We start from the raw sequence: 21,995 nt of genomic DNA on the forward strand, positions 1-21,995 counted from the left end.
TTGTGACACTAGGTCAAGCAGAAAATGTGCAACGAGGGAAAAATTACAAATACCGATGCGTGTCGAAGTTCAATTGGCTTCTTAAGATATGGAGGTGTTCTTTATTTCTATAAAAATGATGTAAAAGATCATATATAAAAGAAAAATCAGCGCATCTTTTATTTTAATTCATGTCAAATGTCGGCTCGAAACTATTCCTCATTGCACATCTATCTGCGTTTACACAAATACTTTCAATAATGGATTAAAAATAATAAAATACACACAATTTTCGTATATATAGCACTGATTGAGTGCGGTATAACTTAAACTCGGATTAATTTCTAGAAAACTAGATTCATATTCGTTTAAAAATAAGTTGAGAATACTGAATATATTATAAAGTAGAACATGTAACTTCGAAATCCTTCCTCTCTAATGACAATAGGTTTTTTTTCTTTTCTATACGGTCTTATTGCTATCTCTCAGTTTTAGGCTAAAAATAATATCCGGAATTCATTCGACTTGCCTGAGAGTTTCGATTTTTTACGAACTCATACATATACCTAATATGTATAATAAAACGCACTTACAAATCAAACTGAAAAATTCAAGATTGACTATTCATTAATTCAGAGCAAAATCTTCAAAAAAGAGCACGCAAGCGCATGTTAATCAAACATCACGTTGGATGACTAAATATTACTTCAGTACTAGAAAAAAGAAGAGACGAAAAGAAAGACGGGGAAGAAAAAGGGGGGAGGAAAGGGAGAGAGGTAGAAGAGTTAAAGAATAGGCGATGGCGATGACATGCAAGTACAAATTACACATTGCACATGTCAGAGTTGCCAACAAGTTTCGTCCACTTCATTGGAAGAATTAATTGCTAAACCATATCCCATAACAACCCCATTATCACGTCAACGTTATTTCATAAGCATTTAAAGTCTCGACCGCGAACGGTCGCGACTTCTAATCTCGGCTACCGTCACTTTTGAACGATCCAAAATTTCTCTGCACACTGCATGTGTATATGACAAAGTCACATCACACAATGGAATCTATCTATATAACAAACTAAAATATGTTTGGACATCGCGACCAGTCACCTCTGCTCTTGTGATCCCAATATTCGCCATTATAAACGAAACAACGGCTGTCCGTGTACGGATCTTGCTTCTTCTTGAACCACAGCGGTTCGTACGAGATAGAAAATCGTACATAGATTAACTTCGATAGAAGTTATTTCGCCTCATCGCGAATCTTCGGAATCCTATCCGATGCTCGCCGGAACCAATCAATTATTGTACTTTCAATGACACGATCATCAATATTTTTGTACCGCTTTTTCACAGCATCTGTAAGTGACAAATTAAAACATTTTATACTTATTTGTAAAAAAACTAATTTTTTTACTTATTACAAAATTCTAAAATTCTATATGTATACCCAGTGAAAACAACCTAGTCAAAATAATGTCAAAGTGCCATCAAATTAATGAGAAGTATGATGTCAAAATGAGTGCAAATATGATATCAAAATAATGGCAATATGACTGCATTACGTCCCATACCATGATTGTAATTTTGACTGTCATTTTGACGTCTGTTTGACAGTCAAGATGACAGTCACAGGAATATATGTATATGCACAATTAAAATTAAATTATATTAAATAGAAGCAAAATAAAGACAAAATATATTACATACGGTACAACAGTTTCACAGATAAATTAACATTATGAATATAATTTCAAAAAAACAATAATATGGAGCTACGAGCCATCACTTGGATACTTAATACATTAACCAAAGGATTGCACACGTATATCATGATAATGTTATTATATGATCATATTATGATGTTTCTCTACCACCAGGCGTAATGAAACCTTAAGAATCAAATTCAAATGACGAAACATTTCACCTTTTATTCTGTCCTATAAGTGCTTGATAATGTCTCAGGAAATTCCGGATCCCAAAAACCTTCTGGTGTATTTGGTCGCTCATATTTGTATCGATGTCGCGAGCATTGATTCTTACGTTTTTGTAATTCTTCTTTTGGTAATGACAAATTGTTATAATACTAAAAATTAAATATCCCAGCTAACCATATCTGTAGAGACAGATGTAGGCAACAAATTCTGTTTGCAAAAAGGCAGAAGATGAGAAACAGACTTTGTCTTTGCAAACATTGTTAGCAGAATTCCAGCAGATATTCACCAACATCTGTCGGCAGACTATGTAACAAATTGGCGATAAACAGCAAGCAAATGTTGACGACAGATTGTCGGCAGATACTAAGCAGCTTTGTTATCACAAACATTATCAGCAAACTGCCCGCAGAAATGCAACAGTATCTGCTAATCATAATACATATCAGATTGGCGGTCAATAGCGAGCAGGTGTGTAGAATACGTTGACGACAGATTGACGCCAAAAACGCAACAGATCTGTCAAAACGCCTAATTTACAACAGAAATGATTAAGTAAGCAAATATGCTAAAAATAGTTGGAAAAAGTTTATATCTCTGTTCACTATTTTAATTACACCCCATTCTTCACACCCCATTAAAGATAAAAATGTACATTTATACAATCTGGTCTACTTCTATAGCGACTTGTACCGTTTGTGGACCGCTCCTCTGACTGCAATAATGTATAACTCGCATCAGAGCGATATAATTTGGTAACGCAAAGTAGGACCACCCCATAAATACAATAATATTATAAATAATATTATAAATATGGAGAGTAGGGATATCTCACAAACATTTATTACTTTGTTACATGAATATATTTATTATAATGTATAACATTCAACATGAGAGATAATCTATATAATGTATTATACATTATCAAGTGACGCGGTAGCGTCACGACGTCAAGTATATTATATTTCTTTTTTTTTAAGTATATAGACAATAAACTATTCTTTGGCAAAACTGAATATCGAAATAAAAATATATACTTTTACATACAAAACATAATAGACGTACACATAAGAAAAGGAACATAATGTTCTAATATACGTATACATAAAAAATATCTTTAAAATGCACACAAATGTTGAATTGCAGTTCTTACATATGTAATATCGAAATTTAAAAAAAAAGAAAAAATGTATATATATATATATATAATATATACTCTTCTTGAGAACAATATTTTATTTCAAAACATAAGAATGAAACAACGCTTATATCGATTCATCAATGGATTCCGTGTTTTCAGTGTTTTCGTTACTTCCATTATCGTTCCAATAAGCACGATTGTTCTGATCAGTTGGTATTATTCGTTTCATCCGATTTCGGCTCCTGTTTCTTTCTTTCGCTGTTCGTAGAGCCTCCCTCATGTATTTTTGAAATTCTGATCGACTAGGTGCTTTAAAATGAACATTATTACATGCCGCTTCTGAAAAGAAAGCATTATTAATGAAATAGCACATGTATACATAACTAGCGCTACAGTATTAATTATAAATGCCTTAACGAAAATAAACATACCAAAAATTGCTCGCACAAGACGGGTTTGGGAAAAGGATTTTTGATGCTCATTACCCCACCAGGTAAAACGCGGCGTCAAGGCATCTTCAATTGATTCTTTCAAGCACGTACTTACGACCTCTTTAATGTGAAAGCCACCAAGGAATTCAAAGTAACGTACCTTGAAACAATATAAATACATTATGTAGGAGCACGTATAAAAATGAAATTTTATATTACATGTATTATATATTACAAATATTACGAATACTTACCACCGACAAATAAATATCTTCTTCCACGTGATCGAAGGCCTCCATCTGTTCTATAGATGTAATTGGCAAAACAATTGGTTTTGTCGGTGGACGCTTTAATTTTTTTTTGTCTTTTAATGCGTTTCGTACCACATGACAAAGTTCTCTGCAAATGTTAACATATCATTATTAAACATATAAAGATATCAGTGTATATTACTTGTCATATGTATAATGATAAATTAATTTATTTTCTTTTATTGTTCTCACTTACCGCATCTGGTTCTCTAAATTGCCGAATCTTTCACTTAGACTGAAAATATAAATATTATTTAATATTATTATATTTACGAGGTGTGTTCAAAAAGTAACGGAAATAAATTTTTTTCTGCCGACGTGGCAACACTGTAGGCTTCTATGGTGATTTGGCGTCTAAGGGGAAGCCTTACGAGTCATCAGTGCAAATTTGGTCACAATCGAGTACATACGTATTTTTCTGTGCCAGTATTTGTGAACGCAGTTTTTTTGCGCGGTCGAAATGGAGCGAGATATTCTAATGCTCTTAACATCTTCAAAATGTTCACCCCACATAATTGTTTTAACTTTAGGGAACAAAAAAAAAGTCGCAAGGGGCTAAATCAGGCGAAAGCTTTTACCGAGTTTCATGAGAAATTTAATGTTGGTTGTTTTTTCGGATAAAACATCTCCTCAAGGAACACATTGCAATTAAAAAATTACGTCATTTTGACATCATGTTGACCAAAAAATGATGTGAATTTGGTCAATATGACGTTAAAATGACGTCATTTTGATTGCGATATGTTCCTTGGATTGCTCCATTTCGACCGCGCAAAAGGGCTGCGTTTACGGGTGCTGGCGCGGAGAAATGCTTATGCGCTTGATCGTGGCTGGGTTTACACTGGTGACTCGTGGGGCTTCCCCTTGGACGCCGGGCCGCCGCCGCGCCGTGGAGGCCTGCAATGTTGCCACGTCGGCAGAAAAAAATTTATTCCCGTTACTTTTTGAACACACCTCGTATATTTGCAAATGAACAATACACTAATTGAAACTACTTATTTTTATAAAGTATTATAAATTATTGTAATTATATCTGAATTTTACTAACTTGTTATAATAAATAGGCTGCAATGAAAAACGGATGTCGGTATTCAGAGAAGTACTTGGTGAAGAAGGTGGAGGAACATTGATGGTTTGTTGTGGACAGAAGTTGACATTTTGGTCATATTGCATATAAGTATTTTCTTGTCTATGTGACATTACTGTAGAAGATGATGGAAGTGGAGTATGTGATATTGGATGTAGTACGTTTTGTGATGTTTGATGTGGTACGTTGTGTAATATTGGATGTAGTATGTTTTGTGATGTTGCATGTGGTACGTTTTGTAATGTTGGATTTGGTATGTTTTGTGGTGTTGCATGTGGTACGTTTTGTGATATGGGAGGTGTATTTTGTGGTGTCGCATGTGGTACGTTTTGTAATGTTGGATTTGGTATGTTTTGTGGTGTTGCATGTGGTACGTTTTGTAATGTTGAATTTGGTATGTTTTGTGGTGTCGCATGTGGTACGTTTTGTAATGTTGGATGTGGTATGTTTTGTGGTGTTGCATGTGGTACGTTTTGTAATGTTGGATGTGGTATGTTTTGTGGTGTTGCATGTGGTACGTTTTGTAATGTTGGATTTGGTATGTTTTGTGGTGTTGCATGTGGTACGTTTTGTGATATGGGAGGTGTATTTTGTGGTGTACGACAGTATGTACTGGATGTGAATAGCGATGCTTGCGAAGAAGTATTTGCGACCGTGTGAGGTATATATTGATAAGGATTCTCCAGATAGGAAGGAACTAAATTATTGGATGCGGATTGTCCAGGATTAGACTGTAAGGTTTCTTCTGATTGCGTTGAGGCAATCTTCTCATTGCGTTGTGATAAATGTTCATTTGTAATGTCGTCCGAATCAGAAGTATACTCTGTGCTGCAATTACTCTCTTCATCCATAATATGTCCCAGTTCAATAATATCACTCTCAATATTCGAATTATTGTCTGTCACTTTTCTGTGAGACTTGAAGCGTTTTCGTGGTGTTGTTTCACCTGGCGATGTTACGTACCGTAACGGCTTTCCAACATTTCTTTTCGATCGTTTGTTCGCCCTGCAAAAGATTAGATATATTTAAGGTAAAGCGTTTTCTATGCCCATTATTTATTTTGTTACATTATAAATTTTATACATATACATATATATATATATATATAATTACATATAAAAGTAAGCAAAATTAAGAAATATGCTGGCAGCAAATTGCATGCAAACTACTGGTTTGTATGAAAATTGTATTTTTTGACAAATTATGTTATCATGGTGCTATTAGACTTTTTATGCGACATGATTATACTTACGCAGTATTGTCCTTACTCATGCTGGCAGAAAAAAATGTCGCGAAGCGAGATATTAACAGTTATAAAGTTGACGACTATCGATGATGAGCAGTCAGTTGAAAACAAAAATTTGATTCGTCCTGTATTTGAAACATAAAGAAAGTGAACAATAAGTTAAACAACCGTTTACTCACGTTCGAAGAGCATTATGCTTTTCTGTGTTCCTGCGATACGAAGAATCGTATGCACATTATTATTGCAGTATCATATTATGGTACGTATAACATTAATTGTGGAAACTTGTGTTATTTCGAGATGGTCTGCGACCATGTACATAAAGGCTGCAAATATTCACTGCGAGTACTGAAAATCTATATATTATAGTTTACATCACGTATGTTATAGATTTTCAGTACTTGCAGTGAATATCGGAACGCAGCCAAAAAAGATAAATGCTAATCTAACCTGTGTGTTTCAGATATGTGACGAGTCGTTTTCCTACATGGAAATGCCAGAGCTGCGGTAAGCGAGGGTGTGCACGCCGTGTTATGCCTCTCCGTGCGACGTCGACGTCGTCGAGCCGTCAATGTCAACGAGTGTCGAACTTCGTGAAACTCTCGGAGAAACGGTAATTCCGGCGAGGGAATAACTAATCGCTCCACGTTGCTCCCACGCCTCCCACGTGTATTTCCACGTGTAATTATAAAGGAAAGTGGCTTTCTCACCAAATCGACCAAAAAAAAGTGTCGCTCTGCCCCGCGAAGCGAGATATATTAACAGTTATAAAGTTGACGAGACGTAGCGACTGGTAGCGACCACAAAATACGAATATGCCTCGCGGTCACATGCGCATGCTCCGTACTGGCGCACACTCGCATGTGGCAGCACAGGCAGCGAGGCATATTCGTGCCATTGGTCGCGTTTAGCAGACCAAGCCGCTCAGTAGCAGTCGAACGTGATTGGCTTTTACTTTTAGAACCAACTAATCAACGCAATGTGTTGACGAACTCAACAGTTGTGTCTGCTGAACGTGCCCATTCGTGGTCGCTACCAGTCGCTCACTACCAGTCGCTACGTCTCGTCAACTTTATAACTGCGCGTTAATATCTCGCTTCGCAGGGCAGAGCGACACTTTTTTGGTCGATTTGGTGAGAAAGCCACTTTCCTTTATAATTACACGTGGGTGTACACGTGAGGGGGGCGTGAGAGCAACGTGGAGCGATTGTTATTCCCTCGCCGGGATTACCGTTTCTCCGAGAGTTTCACGAAGTTCGACACTCGTCGACATTGACGGCCCGACGTCGACGTCGCACGGAGAGGCATAACACGGCGTGCACACCCTCGCTTACCGCAACTCTGGCATTACCATGTAGGAAAACAACTCGTCATATATCTGAAACACGCAGGTTAGATTAGCATTTATCTTTTTTGGTCGCGTTCCGTGCTTTTCAGTGTTCTCCCGATACAAACGAAGAATCGTATCCACATTATTATTGCAGTATCATATTATGGTACGTATAACATTAATGTGGAAACTTATGTTATTTCGAGATGGTCATTGCGACTATCCACATAAAGGCTGCGAATATTCCGATATTCACTGCGAGTATTGAAAATCTATGGTTTACATCACGTATGCTACAGATTTTCAGTACTTGCAGTGAATATTGGAATATTCGCAGCCTTTATGTACATGGTCGCAATGACCATCTCGAAATAACACAAGTTTCCACATTAATGTTATACGTACCATAATATGATACTGCAATAATAATGTGCATACGATTCTTTGTATCGCGAGAACACAGAAAAGCACAATGCTCTTCGAACGTGAGCAAACGGTTGTTTAACTCGTTCACTTTCTTTATGTTTCAGATACAGGACGAATCAAATTTTTGCTTCCAACTGACTGCTGGTATTTTCATGTACGGATATGTTCCGAACGTATAATATATAATGTATGTAACAAAATACATAATGGACATAGAAAACGCTTTACCTGTTAAATGACGATATATCTAATCTTTTTCAGAGCAAACAAACGATGGAAAAGAAATGTAAGAAAGCCGATACGGCATGTAACATCATCAGATGAAGCAGTTAGCAGTACCACGAAATCAAGATAGTCGTCAACTTTAAGTGTTAATATCTCGCTTCGCGGGGCAGAGCGGTACTTTTTTTCTGGTGGATTTGGTGAGAAAGACACTTTCATTCATAATTATCAAGATAAATAGTACTTGCAACGTAGTAGAAGATGTCGTAATAATATAATTATTATCCGTTTCGCCATACAGTCAATGGATGTAATCAATCGTTTAATTTTATGACGAAAATAGTTGACGTACATATATATATTTTTCCCCAGTTTTGCAAAGTTGTCGTGAACACACACGCGATTAAAACTATAGAAACAATATTATAATTAACTTACGATACATCCGGAGAATACTATATTCCCGCAGACATTACTTTACGAAGTCCATCGTGTTAATTTCAGCTCATGATGTATTAAGTATCCACGTTTATGTCATACCAAAGCTAGGCCAATTGCGATAAGGACACTTTAATCCTTCGAGCCCAGAATTATTCTCGTTGTCCCGTAACGCAAACGTAAACGCTAAATAATTAAGATGAGAAATTTCTAATATACTCAGCTTTTATATAACGTCGCAGCAAAATCTCTCGCGCCGTTGCGCTATGGACGGTATTAGGGCTTAAAGGATTAAACGGCCATTTAGTTTTAGTCCGTTTATCGATGCCACGAGGAAGCATAATTTGACAATTTACCGCCGCATTACCGATGTCCGTAATTTCGTTAAATCCGGCGATAACACGAGCCGTTTTACGCAGAAGTTAGGTTCGCATTGAGATTATTATAAGAGAAGAATAATCGCATCTAGTTTTATAAAGTGACTCTCTAGGCTCGAAGGGATTTGCTACTTTGCGTAAATTTAATTTAGACTTATTTGTACAGCGAAGAGTCGCTTTCAAGCGCTTCAGTAACTTCAGTAATCGTAGCCTCACCTAACCTAACCTAACCGATGCTTATCGTGTCTCGCTCGATAAAAATGTTTTACATTAGTTCAATGAAAACTTTCGCCTGATTTAACGATGGTCTAAGCTCGTTGTTCCGCTTGCGCGCTATACTTGCGTGCTACGTAATCGTATTTCGTTGCGACATTCGCACAGCTTACAACCTAGTTTCAATTCTACGGGCAACTAGCTCTGGTTATCTCGTTCTTCCCTCGTTATGATCTCACTCATAATACAAATAGAGGAATGAAATTTTTAAACAACGAAAAACGGGGGGAACTTCCGAGAGAGAAACGCGAGTGGGCCAGTCGGGAGAGCCCGCGTAGGATAGAGCCAGCGAGCGTCCTTGTACAAAAGACAAACGTTTTTAGGTTGTACTTGCGTTCCTGCAAGTCAACGATCAAAATTTGTACCTGTAATCTATTGCTATTGTATTTATAAGTTTTTTTAATAATATGGAAAGATATCTAAAAACCTCAGTTAGTCGAAAGACGCTGCACACAATGTCTGAACGACAAAAACGAAGGATTAGATCGGAATACAGAACCAATATTCGTATACTATGTGCGTCCAATCATACTATCGGTACTAGGAATGATGTGCATACATTTAACTCATCTATTGCACCTCAAGAAAGTATTGCTTCCAATAATACTTTCAATAATTTGACTTGCAGTGAAAATATAGACAACACAAAAGAGGCTACTGATGTGTCTTCTTCGTCTATGTCCGATGTTAATGATATATGTGACGAAAGCGATGAAAGTGATGTCTCTTCATATACACATTGTTTGCAAGAAGTATCGTTTCGTGACCAGTTGGCATCTTGTTTCGTTGATAACAATATTACACATGTCCAAGGAAACAGATTGTTGTTTCTTCTAAGGAAACATCCATGCTTCTCATATTTGCCGAAAGACGTTAGGACACTTCTCAACACACCGCGCCGTTGTCTTGATATATACACAGTACCACCAGGGGAATATTTGCATTTTGATTTGGAAATCGCAATTGTTGATAGTCTGTCTGATATATTATGTACATCAGTTAACGAGGTAGTCTTAGATTTTAGTACAGATGGATGTAATTTAGACAAACAAAGTATCATTCATATTTGGCCTATTCAGTGTCGAATTGTCAATGTAGAAAAAGCACCACTAATAGTTGTGGGTATTTACAAAGATCCACACAAACCAAACAGTCCCAATATATTTTTTGAAAAATTTGTTGAAGACGTACGACGAATTATGTCGAAGGGCGGAATAGATTTCCTTGGCCAAAGAGTGCCATTAAGGCTTAGATGTTTCATAGCAGACGCGCCAGCTCGCGCCTTTATATTACATCATCGTGGCCATATGGCTGAGCATCCATGTTCTAAATGTAAAGTATCAGGAACACGTATTGATACTAATCATTTTGTCTTTAATGGTATTAACCATCCTCCTCGAACGGATGATGAATATATCAGACGTGTCGATGACTCTCACCACAAAGACGGTATAAGTCCACTTTCACTATTACCCATGGGAATGGTATCACAGGTACCATTCGAATCTATGCACCTAGTGAACATAGGTGTTATGAAGAAACTGTTTCAAGCGTGGGTACAAGGAAAGTTTTCACGCGAGACAAAACTGTCTAAAAGAATTATTACAATTATAAATACAAGAATACAAAGTCTACAAGAGTATTGTCCTTCAGACTTCGCAAGGCGTCCCAGATCCCTCGAATTATATTCTAAATATAAAGCCACGGAGCTACGTCAGTTTCTGCTGTATACCGGTCCAGCTATATTATACGGTTTATTAGATGACATAGTATATAAACATTTCTTATTTTTACATACAGCTATAAGAATATTAGCGTCCACGTCTCCACGAGAACAGTACTTATGTTTCGCAGAACGTGCTCTTCAGAAATTTGTTCTGCATTGTCCACATCTATATGGTGCTAGATTTAATTCTTATAATGTCCACGGACTTCTTCATTTGACTGATGATGTTAGACGTTTTGGCGCTTTAGATACATTTTCAGCTTTCCCTTATGAAAGCAACATGTCAATTTTTAGAAAGTTTTGCAGAAAGGCTAATCAACCTCTTCAACAAATGTTTAATAGAATGAAAGAGTTACAAACACATGGAAGTGCTGAAAGTCATAAAGACGAAACATGTGTTCGTGTATTTATTCCGTATAATAATGGTAATCGTATTCAATATCGCAAAATAGCATTTAATAATTTCTTATTTAGTACAAATTTGCGCGATAATTGTTGCATCCTAAAAGATGGGTGTATTTGCATCATTTCAGACATTTTCAAGGACGGCAACTCTTATCGTTTAAATGTCAAGAAGTTTTTGGAGGTTGATAATTTTTATAATGTTGGCATATCATCATCACATCTTCAGATATACAAGTGTGCAGCGTTAGCAGACGATGTTTCACATATTACTTTGAATGAAGTCTGTGCAAAAGGTTACAGGATGCCGTTTTGGGGTAGCATGACAGACGAAAGTGATAGTGATGGTAGTACTGTCAATACAGTTTCGGACACGTCGCGATATTATATTGTAGTTGCTATAATGCATAATAAAGTATTGTAATCAAGGTAGCCACCTCCGTATGTTCGTTCGCCCGGAGAGCGATCTATAATGAGTTGATATCAAAGCATTGTTTCATTCTTACAATGTTTTAATATGCACATGTTTAGTAGAATATTATTTGTGTATAAGAGTATATACAGGGTCAGGCAATAGCTTTCCATTCTCGGCGGAAAGCTGCCTTCAGCCCATCAATGGTCTTGCATTTTTTGGTGCATATATATATATATATATATCTTGGCTTCCAAAATTCCCCATACAGACTAGTCCATCGGGTTTATATCTCAGGAGTACGGTGGTAACAAGTCGGATGAAATAAAATGCGGAACATTTTCAACGCCGTCATTAAAGCTAAAGGTGGCCACATCGAGCAATAGCTTTAAATCAGGAAAATATATTCATTTCTCAATTATATTTTGCTTCTTGAAGACCAAAATATATATTCCTTTAAAAGTTGCAGTGTTTTGATTTAGTAAAACTTCGAGTGCCTCACCCTGTATATTAATTTCGATATTACATTTTAGGAGAACGGCAATTTAACATTTGTGCGCATTTTAAATGTTTTTTTATGTATACATATATTAGAATATATATATAATATATATATATATATATATATATATATATATATATATATATATTATGCAGTATGTATTATATGTTTAGACAGAGCAGACAACATTATTTTATTCTTGTGCATTGTGATGAATGAATTGTAATACTTGTACTCTCGTCAAAGTCAGAAGTACAATACTCTGTTGCGCTGGAATTGTTATCCTCATTAAAACTTTAATATTTCTAAGTTCAATTATGTAATAAATGATATTTGTAACACGCACACACCTGTTTCTTAGTAAATATTCCTTACGTTATAAATTACATATACGACAAAATTATATCACCATTTTTCCTTTATATTTTACAATATATATCCAGTGAGAAATGACCCATCGAATAGACGTCTAATTGACGTCGATTGACATCAATTAGACGTCTATTCGATGGGTCATTTCTCACTGGGTACCTCACAATATAATGTTATATTTTATTATATTTCAAACTGTAACACGTTAGTTTGTAATAATATTATAAATGTAATATATAATGAGCAGATGTAATATATATATTCAGCAGATCTGTCTGCAAATTGACGGCAGATCTGTCGAACCTGAGGTCCGTATTTCACAGTCGTGATTTCACCTGAGAATCAACTTGATCTATATGTAAGCTTCAGCCGGTTTTCACATTGAGCATGCTACATGCGACGTGCATCTTCAATTAGTTGAGGTGAGAAGCAATGACACTGCTTCTCACTTCAACTATAATTGAAACTACACGTCGCATATAGCATGTTACCTCAGTGTAAAAACTGGCTGAAGCTTACATATATATATAGATCAAGTTGATTCTCAGGTGAAATCACGACTGTGAAATACGGACCTCAGGTTCGACAGATCTGCCGTCAATTTGCAGACAGATCTGCTGAATATTTCGCGTCAGTCTGCCGTCGCTTCTGTAGACAGATCTGCTGGGTATTTGGCGCCAATCTGCCGTCGCTTCTGCAGACAGATCTGCTGAATATTTGGCACCAATCTGCCGTCATTTCTGCAGACAGATCTGCTGGGTATTTGGCGCCAATCTGCCGTCGCTTCTGCAGACAGATCTGCTGAATATTTGGCACCAATCTGCCGTCATTTCTGCAGACAGATCTGCTGAATATTTGGCGCAAATCTGTTGTCGGTGTACGGTTGACAAACCTGCTTTCAGTTTGTTGCGTCAATCTGTCGTCGCACTGCTAGTGACAGATCTGCTCTGATGTTGCACCCTATTTGACGTCATGATCTGATTGCAACTTTTACTTGCAATTTGGGCGCACTCGAGGACACAGTAGGTCCTGGATTTGGCAGCCTGATTTGGCAGGAATTTGTTGCCCGGTTGTCGACAATTTGCAAGCAAATGGTTAGCTGGGATGATTTATGAGAAAAATATGTATATTTATTTATTTATATTTATAGTTATATTTATATTTATTTATATATATATTTATTTATATTTTTTTATTTATTCATATCTCATATAACTATAATATTGCATTACTTCTCTGCATTCCCAGCAATCCCAGCTTTTTAACTTTGCTCTGTCACTTTTACATCGCATGTTAACCTGCTCTGAAACGTTCTTTCTTTTTGAGCATCTGTAAATAATGTTTTCATTGAATATATAAAAGCAACTTACATTACCATAATTATTAAATGATATTTACGCATTACAGTTATCCACTAACATCTTTTTTTCAGGTGGCTTGTTTTCTGTGTCATCCAAATTAAAATTATTTATTTTATTTCTATTTGCAGTTTGTTCTACAGGTAGATGACTTATGTTAACTTTATCTTTCAATGTATTAACAGTATGTTTAGGCGAAGGACATGATCCAAAATCTATACGCTTTTTAGCAATGTTCCTTTTGAGTTCTAAGAACTGTCTGACTTTTGACGCAACACTTCTTTGCGTAGGACTGGCTTCTATCACTTCATCTTCATCGGAAATTCCACTATTTTCAGTAACAGTTGCATTTCGAGATTGTTTCCGTCTCTTCCTTCGATGTGGTGTTATAGCCAACATCGAAGGACTGTTTGGCTGATTATTTTTGTGCAAATATTTATTTGCATGTGATGAACCAATTTTTGTATCGGAATTAAAATTAATAGGACTTGTATCTAATTCCATATCTAATGTATCTAATTCCAATAATGGGATACTATTGCTTTCTTGCACATTAGCGTTCAAGTATTGTGACATCGCTTCCTTTGTTTTCGTACAAGGTGTATTAACTGTCATTTAGAATAAAAAATGGTTACAAAATCACACACAAAAACACATATACCCAGATAGCCAAATCTGTTCGAACAAATAATGCCAAATACTTGCTACAAATTTTGGTTTCAGAAATGGTACAAATTTGCATCAAAATTTGTTTTATCAAATGTTGTCGACAAACTGCTAGCAAATACGTATTAAAACATGCGTACACAATTGACGCCAAATTGATACCAAATATCGAGCAAAGCTTAGTAGTACCTGATAACAAATTGGCACCAAATTGCTGTTAAAGTTTGTTGACTAAACCTAACGCCAAATTGATGCCAAATATTGAGCAAATTTTGGTAACAAAACTTAAGAACAAATTGACGCCAAATACCAAGCGATGTTTAGGGCGTTTCATTCAGATGGCGCGACACGTGAGTCGCCACTTTCAACGCGCCCCCACCTCCTTCCTCGCTCTTGTTCAGTGTCATGGCCGCTCTTGCTGCGTTTCTTCGGACGAGACGAGTACGTTTTCCTTCTTTCGTAACTGATTGAGCTAAGCGGCACGTATTCTGGAGACCAACCGAGCGAGATTCGACTTCCCAAAGAGAGCTCACCGCCAGGAAAAGGAGAGCTTGAGGGAGGATTGAGGCGAGGAGTCCGGTCCAGCGAGCAGGGCCCTTCCGATATTCTCATTTGGGACGCCATATTGGAAGATCGACATTGATCGTGGTAGTACAAGGGGCTCTGCAAGGTTAATTCTCGTCTTAAGATCTGGAATTGCTCTCATTCTTGTGGCTCTGGTTTATATTCTAGCCCTAGAATTGATCTCGTAGACAAAAGCAGAGGCCCCCCTCTCTTTTCTTTTCTTTTTTTTCTTTTCTTTTCTTACTTTGATTTCAATCAGTAATCCAGACTCCTTAATTCCGCCTTGTAAGATCTGGTTAATTCTCGTCTTGAGATCTTGGAATTGCTCTCATTCTTGTGGGTCTGGTTTATATTCTAGCCCTAATGTAATTTTAATATATGCATTACAATTTTACACTGTCAAATAATAAATAATATCGTTTGATAATAATAACAACAGTATAGATAATAGTAACAATTTTATTACTTGACTTATTTCATTCTATTTTTGACAACTCGTATATACATTAATTGTGGCTAAGGTCTATACTATGTCATAGTGTAGATCTTAGCTACATTTCTGGCAAGTCAGTCCAAAGTATGCGGCTTTGTTCTCTATCCTTTTTATCTGTAGCAATTTTATTTCTTTTTATTTTTTAATTATTTTTTATGTATTATCTCTTATGTATCAGGTTTCTGAAGAAGACTAAGTATATAAAGTCGAAACGTAAAACGTTAATTGTATTTAAAATTTGTTTAATTAAACGAGATTTTGTTTTTAAATTTAAATTGATGACCTTTTTATAACTCGAGAAAATCAGCCAGCCTTCCATCCTATAAGTTTATTTTGTACTGTTAGTTTAATTAATTTAGTTATATTTTTTTCCATTAACATTCCATTTGTTATAGTAATTGTGCAGTAGAAAATCTGAAAAAATAAATGTTTTTAAAGAGTAAAGATAGTATATATTTTGAAATCTATGTATTTTATGTAAACATAACATTTAAATTTATTTGCAGTTTATTTTAGAACATGCCAAAAAACACCGTTTCATAAGCTTTCTAAGAAAGTTAAAAGGCAGAAAGTGAATGTTGAAGTTGTAGAAGAACTCAATTCAACAGATTCTTTAATTGAATTCGATCAGTCGCATATTCAGCAAGCACATGCTTCCGTTAAAAGCCAAAGTTCCGTAATACCAGATTTTCTTCATAATCAAAAAGAATCTGAACTTTCTCATTATTCTTAACTTTTTCATCATTCTGAACTTTCTCACCATTCTGAATTTTCTAATAATTCTGATCATTTTGAGTACTCTGAACACTTTGATTTCGAAAATAACGATAATTATAGAGATATATTTAACATTAACAGACACACCGGCAACAATAACGAGGCTCATTCAGATGACAACGATGATAATTCTGAAAACTGCGAGAATAGTGATGAGAATAAAAAATATTCGAAATGTTTCGTGAAAATAAGAGTTATAAAGAAGAGTTATAAGAGTATAAAGAATATGTAATATTATGTAATAAAATGTTTCATTCTACTTGCCGTTTGAATCTGATTAAGGCAAAATTGTAATATTAGTTTGAAATAGAAACAATTTAAAACAATTTAAAATACAAGGGAAATGCTTTAGTTTTATAACTATTATATTCTTGCAATATTAAAAATTTTACATATTCTTTCTTTGATTAAAATATTTTTCAAAATAATCTTGGAACTGTTGATGAAATATCGTGTATTTTTTTATCTGTAAAAGTTTAAAGTTTTGTTTGAATAGTTTAAAAGTTTTGTTTAAACGGTTTAAAAGTTTTGTTTGAACAGTTTTTTTCTGCTGTATATTAATTTCTATTACATCAAACACTACAAAATTCACTTCGGTTGCTTGCACCTAAATGATGTATATTATTCTTTTGTTATTTCTTTCTGACAACAGTAGGGGAGACCGGGGCTAAAAGGTCAGTTTTTTTTCGGTGCCGATTTTTAACAACAAAATAAATAATTTTAGTTAAATGTGGTATACCACTGTAAAGAGTGAACCTTTAGCTACAAAATTTATATAGGAAATTTTTGTCTACGTCGCTTTGTTTAACCGGTATAGAGCAAAAACGGTGGAAAAATTGAAATCTCAAAAATGCCGGGGTTTAAACGTCACACTGCATTTTCAATACATATACGTACATCTAATCCTGAAAAATGATAGGACACATTTTAATAATTGTTTTTTAAGAGAAAAATATAAAAATTTATTTAAAATTTTTATGCGAAACATTATTAAAAAATAGTTACGAGGGTTCCTCTTTCCGCAGAAGTCACTCGCCCGACTTGTTTCACTCCTCGACGTCCGATGACTCTATTCGGTGTCTGAACGGTTGTAATTCCCGTCTCATCCATATTCCATATGCAGTGAGCCTGGAAATGCCCGGAAATGCATCTGGACTGCTTACTGACCGATTAGCCCCAAACACAAATTTCAGGTCTGATCGCCCACGAAATATTAAACATCAACGATAATGAAAAAACTACACTGGATTCGTGTTCAGCATGCATTACTCTTTATAATCACGTACCTCGAGATTTGGAGAGCAAATATTATTGCAGATATTACAAAATTTCCACGCGCAGAAAATGTAACTTTCACCTTCCGAAAACACGTTTGCCCTCGTAAAAATCATAATACGGCAGGTAACCTGCCGAAACTCCGTTGGTCACATGGGTACCATAAGCAGCGTTTACAATGTTAATAGCGAGTTCACACAATATACAGGTTCCGAGATATTTGATTTGACGCTTCAACCCCGTTGACCTTTTAGCCCCGGTCTCCCCTACTGCATTATTCCATCGTAATCGACGAACTATGCACATTGTGAACATTTGTTTATTTCAATTTTGCATTCTTGCAAATAATAAATCGTGTTTCAAGTTTGAACTAGTTGTTTAAATATGCACGGTAGTTATTATTGTATGATTAAAGAAAGGAAAGTTAGTAGTATTAGGCTTATAAGAATATTGTTTTAGATGCATTTTCATAGAAATTATACTCGTGTTTTCAGTAAGATTCTATAAATCCTTCTTATACCGGCCAATGCATTATCTGCGCACGGAGTATGTGTTCCAGGCATTATATAAGATTCTCGAGTGTTTACAAATATTGTATGTGCTGTTGACAAAGTTAAATGTTTGCATATGTCAGTAAATTCACATTGTATAACATTTACTGTAATTAATATATAATTAATTACTTTATTGCCACCGTTAGATTTTATAAATGTCTTATAATGTTTTATAAATATAAAGATTTCTTTTAACATATGTAACATATGTATAAAATAATTTATTGTAAATCAATAACAAATTATATGCTTTTTTATAATTTAATGCTTTTAATTTTTCCTAAAAAAAAAAATATTTTAGTATTTATTAATGGCTACGTAACAAGGCTTGCTGCAATTTGGCGTCAAGCTGTGTCATCAAGATTTGCTCGGTATTTGGTGTCAATTTGGCGTCAAGTTCTTTCGTCAAGGTTTGCTCGCAATTTGGCACAAATTTGCTGTCGAGCTTTTGTTGGCAAGCCTTGTTCACAATATGGCGCAAATTTGCCGTTGAACTTTTGCTGCCCTGTTTTGCTCGATATTTGGCGTCAATTTGGTGTCAAGTCATGTACACAAGCTTTGCTAGCAAAACACAAGCGTATTGCAGACACAGATCGCACCGAATTTGTCGACAAGTTTTGCGCGTATTTGGTGTCAATTTGGTTACAATTTGCTGACAAATTGTTTACTGGGTATATATATAAAATATATATATATGTTTATATATATAGATATATATAATAATTAATCGATAAATTAAAATGTTATGCTTAAATGATACCAAATTTTGTATTCCAGAGGATCAATTGTGTATTTTATTGGTTAACACCAGGTATTAACCAATGAAATTATAAATATTCTAGTAAATTCGCTCACTTTTGTAATTTTTACTAAGTTGTAAAGTACATAATTGATCCTTAAATAGAACAGAGAAAATGATAATAAACGACGGTTTTTACGTTATATAGACATCATTTTGACTGTTTAGGCTGTTTTCATTGGGTAACATTCCATTTTAGAAAGATATATTTACCAAATAATATGCGAGCAAAATGAGTTCCTTCCAATCTCTGATTCTTCTTCCGTCCCAACCATGAAATTTGAAGAGACAAATGAGGAGTAAAAACATACACCAGCATGCGCCGTATTAATTCAGCCGGAACTTTTCCTCCGCGGTTATAAAGTTTATTTTCCTTTCAAAAGAAAAAAAATAAAATGACAGATTGACTTATGGTGTTTACAATATGTATATTAGAGTAAATCAAAAATAGGGGTTAAGATTGAAATGATGGAGAGTATAGTGGGAAAATCGTTAGTTTTGCTTCCTCATAGAGGAAGCTTTGTTTTCGTAAATTCGTATATGAACCTTTGATTGCGTATAAAGTTGGATCTAGTCAACCAAATTTAAAAAAATTATATATGAAATAGGGGTAGAAGAAACCAAAGAAAAGATTGGTTTTTTAGTTTTTTCTGCCAATATGTTCATATTGTTGTAAAACGTCGAAATATCGCCTTAAAAAAAATGTCGGTATGTATGTATGTGTGTGTGTATGTCTGTGCCAAATTTACCGAAATTTCTATAACTCCAGAACTAATCAACCAAATCTTAACCAGATATATATAAAATAGGGGTAGAAAAGACTGAAGAATATAATAGAATTATTAAAAATTGTTAATAATAAAGGGATTACCGATTTTTGTTAAAAAAAGAAACAACTTAGTTTACTTCCTCTATGAGGAAGCCAAAAAAAATACTAATAATTACTTCTACTTGCACACTTAAGAATTATGAGGAAGCAATGTGCAAGTTTCTACTTGCATACTTAAAAACTATAAGGAAGCAATGTGCAGGTTTCTACTTTTATTTTTTGTATTCACGACTATTTTGAGACTTATTGAAAGAAATGTTATTATCGATAATTTCGATATTTATAATTTCGCTTAAATAAAGGCCCGTCGGAGTTCGGCGTTTGCTATTATTTCATTGTGCAACTTTTCCATTTTTGTTAGACATGGAATACTTTTTTAATTGTTTTAAACAAACATTGTACATAAATGTCTTAATATAAAATTACACATAATATATGTATAATATAGTAAACAAGCTTTATTATATTGTATATTATATGTGTAATTTTATATAAAGATATTTATATCAAATGTTTGTTTTAAACAATTAAAAAAGTATTCCAAGTCTAAGGGCGGTACTTCACTAATTTAAAAAAAGAAACGTACCGACCCTAATATCGACCAGCACTCAAGTACAGATATCGTAATAAATAATGTAAGAATATTTAAAAAGTGTGCAAGTAGAAACTTGCACATTGCTTCCTCATAGTTTTTAAGTAAGCAAGTAGAAACCTGCACATTGCTTTTTTATAGTTTTTAGTGTGCAAGTAGAAACCTTCGCTCACAAAGCTCCTGTATGAGGAAGCTTGTATTTTATTTGATGTATAATTATTAGTATTTATTTGTTTAGGTTTCCTTATAGAGGAAGCTTTGTGAGCGAAGGTTTCTACTTGCACACTTAAAAACTAAGGAAGCAATACACAGGTTTCTTCTTGCACACTTAAAAACTATGAGGAAGCAATGTGCAAGTTTTTACTTGCACACTTAAAAACTATGAGAAAGCAATGTGCAAGTTTCTACTTTAAACATACGTATTGTTTCTTTTGTACAGATTCCCCAAAATTTCAGACGTTTGTATTTCAAGAACTAATCAACCAAATCTTAACGAATTATATATGAAATAGGGATAGAACAGACTAAAGAATACAGTAGAATTAGAAAAATTGCCAATATTTTAAAATTTTAACCTTATATTCTTCAGTCTTTTCTACCCCTATTTCATATATATTTTTTTAAGATTTGGTTCATTAGTTCTGGAGTTATAGAAATTTCAGTAAATTTGGCACATACATACATACATACATACATACAGACAGACATTTTTTTAATGCAATATTTCGACGTTTTAGAACACTGAACATATTGACATAAAAAACTCAAAAAACAATCTTTTCTTTGGTTTCTTCTACCCCTATTTTATATATAATTCTTTTAAATTTTGTTGATTAGAGCTAACTTTATACGCAATCAAAAGTTCATATACGAATTTACAAAAACAAAGCTTCCTCTATGAGGAAGCTAAAATTATTAAAACATCATCTTAAATTAAAAGCTTTCAAGCTTTAAAATTCTCGTAATTTTATTATACTACCAGCTCTTTTCGTTCACTATTATAAGATATCAACTTAAGATTTGATTTAACTATTAATAGGGGTGGTAGAGATTTATAAAGAAGGGCAAAACAAAATGTATTACTTATTATAGTAGTAACTTTTATTTATCATATTGACTATGTAATTGTAGTAAATATATTAACATCTTCATATAGATGTTAATATATTTACATTTACCACATTTACGTATAAATGATAATACGTAGTCAGACTTACAAGTTGTGCTCGTGCGGTGTCTTTATTTTGTAATAAATCTTCCAAGTCAAGGAAATTTTTCCAATTTTGTAAAGGAAAGTTTGGCAAAATATTTTCTTCCGGCTTTTGTTCGTCCCTCGATATCTCAGGATTGGTTTCTGTATTTTTCTCAATCCAGGTCTGGCTTAATTTTGTCACCATTTCCAGAATTGTTCGGATATCAAATTTGATCATTGTCAAATCCCTGACCATCTGTTTCTCGAATTCTATTGAAAAATTTGTAA

General features: G+C 34.6%; 3 protein-coding genes and 1 long non-coding RNA gene across 4 annotated transcripts; 2 read left to right on the plus strand and 2 right to left on the minus strand.

The window, feature by feature from the left end:
• Positions 1-1,221: 1,221 nt before the first annotated feature.
• LOC139781520 (uncharacterized) lies at positions 1,222-21,969 on the minus strand. The gene is made up of 3 exons (XM_071720365.1): positions 21,733-21,969; positions 19,308-19,467; positions 1,222-1,337 (listed from the first exon to the last, which is right to left on the minus strand). Exons 1-3 carry the CDS (start codon positions 21,961-21,963, stop codon positions 1,222-1,224), a joined length of 507 nt encoding a protein of 168 aa, XP_071576466.1. The 5' UTR covers positions 21,964-21,969.
• On the minus strand, positions 1,909-14,542 carry LOC139781530 (uncharacterized). Its single transcript, XM_071720375.1, has 3 exons — positions 14,007-14,542; positions 13,841-13,937; positions 1,909-2,064 (listed from the first exon to the last, which is right to left on the minus strand). Exons 1-3 carry the CDS (start codon positions 14,540-14,542, stop codon positions 1,909-1,911), a joined length of 789 nt encoding a protein of 262 aa, XP_071576476.1.
• On the plus strand, positions 7,104-12,305 carry LOC139781522 (uncharacterized). The gene is made up of 3 exons (XM_071720373.1): positions 7,104-7,519; positions 7,989-8,071; positions 8,146-12,305. Exon 3 carries the CDS (start codon positions 9,602-9,604, stop codon positions 11,744-11,746), a length of 2,145 nt encoding a protein of 714 aa, XP_071576474.1. The 5' UTR covers positions 7,104-7,519; positions 7,989-8,071; positions 8,146-9,601; the 3' UTR covers positions 11,747-12,305.
• Positions 14,630-16,725, plus strand: LOC139781524 (uncharacterized). The gene is made up of 2 exons (XR_011720560.1): positions 14,630-16,360; positions 16,548-16,725. It is a non-coding gene; the product is annotated as an uncharacterized lncRNA (long non-coding RNA).
• Positions 21,970-21,995: the final 26 nt, after the last annotated feature.

Source organism: Temnothorax nylanderi, unplaced genomic scaffold (assembly GCF_030848795.1).
Source record: "Temnothorax nylanderi isolate EJ_2023f unplaced genomic scaffold, tnyl_v1.0 TNYL_tig0343_pilon, whole genome shotgun sequence".
In the NCBI taxonomy this organism is placed as follows: domain Eukaryota; kingdom Metazoa; phylum Arthropoda; class Insecta; order Hymenoptera; family Formicidae; genus Temnothorax; species Temnothorax nylanderi.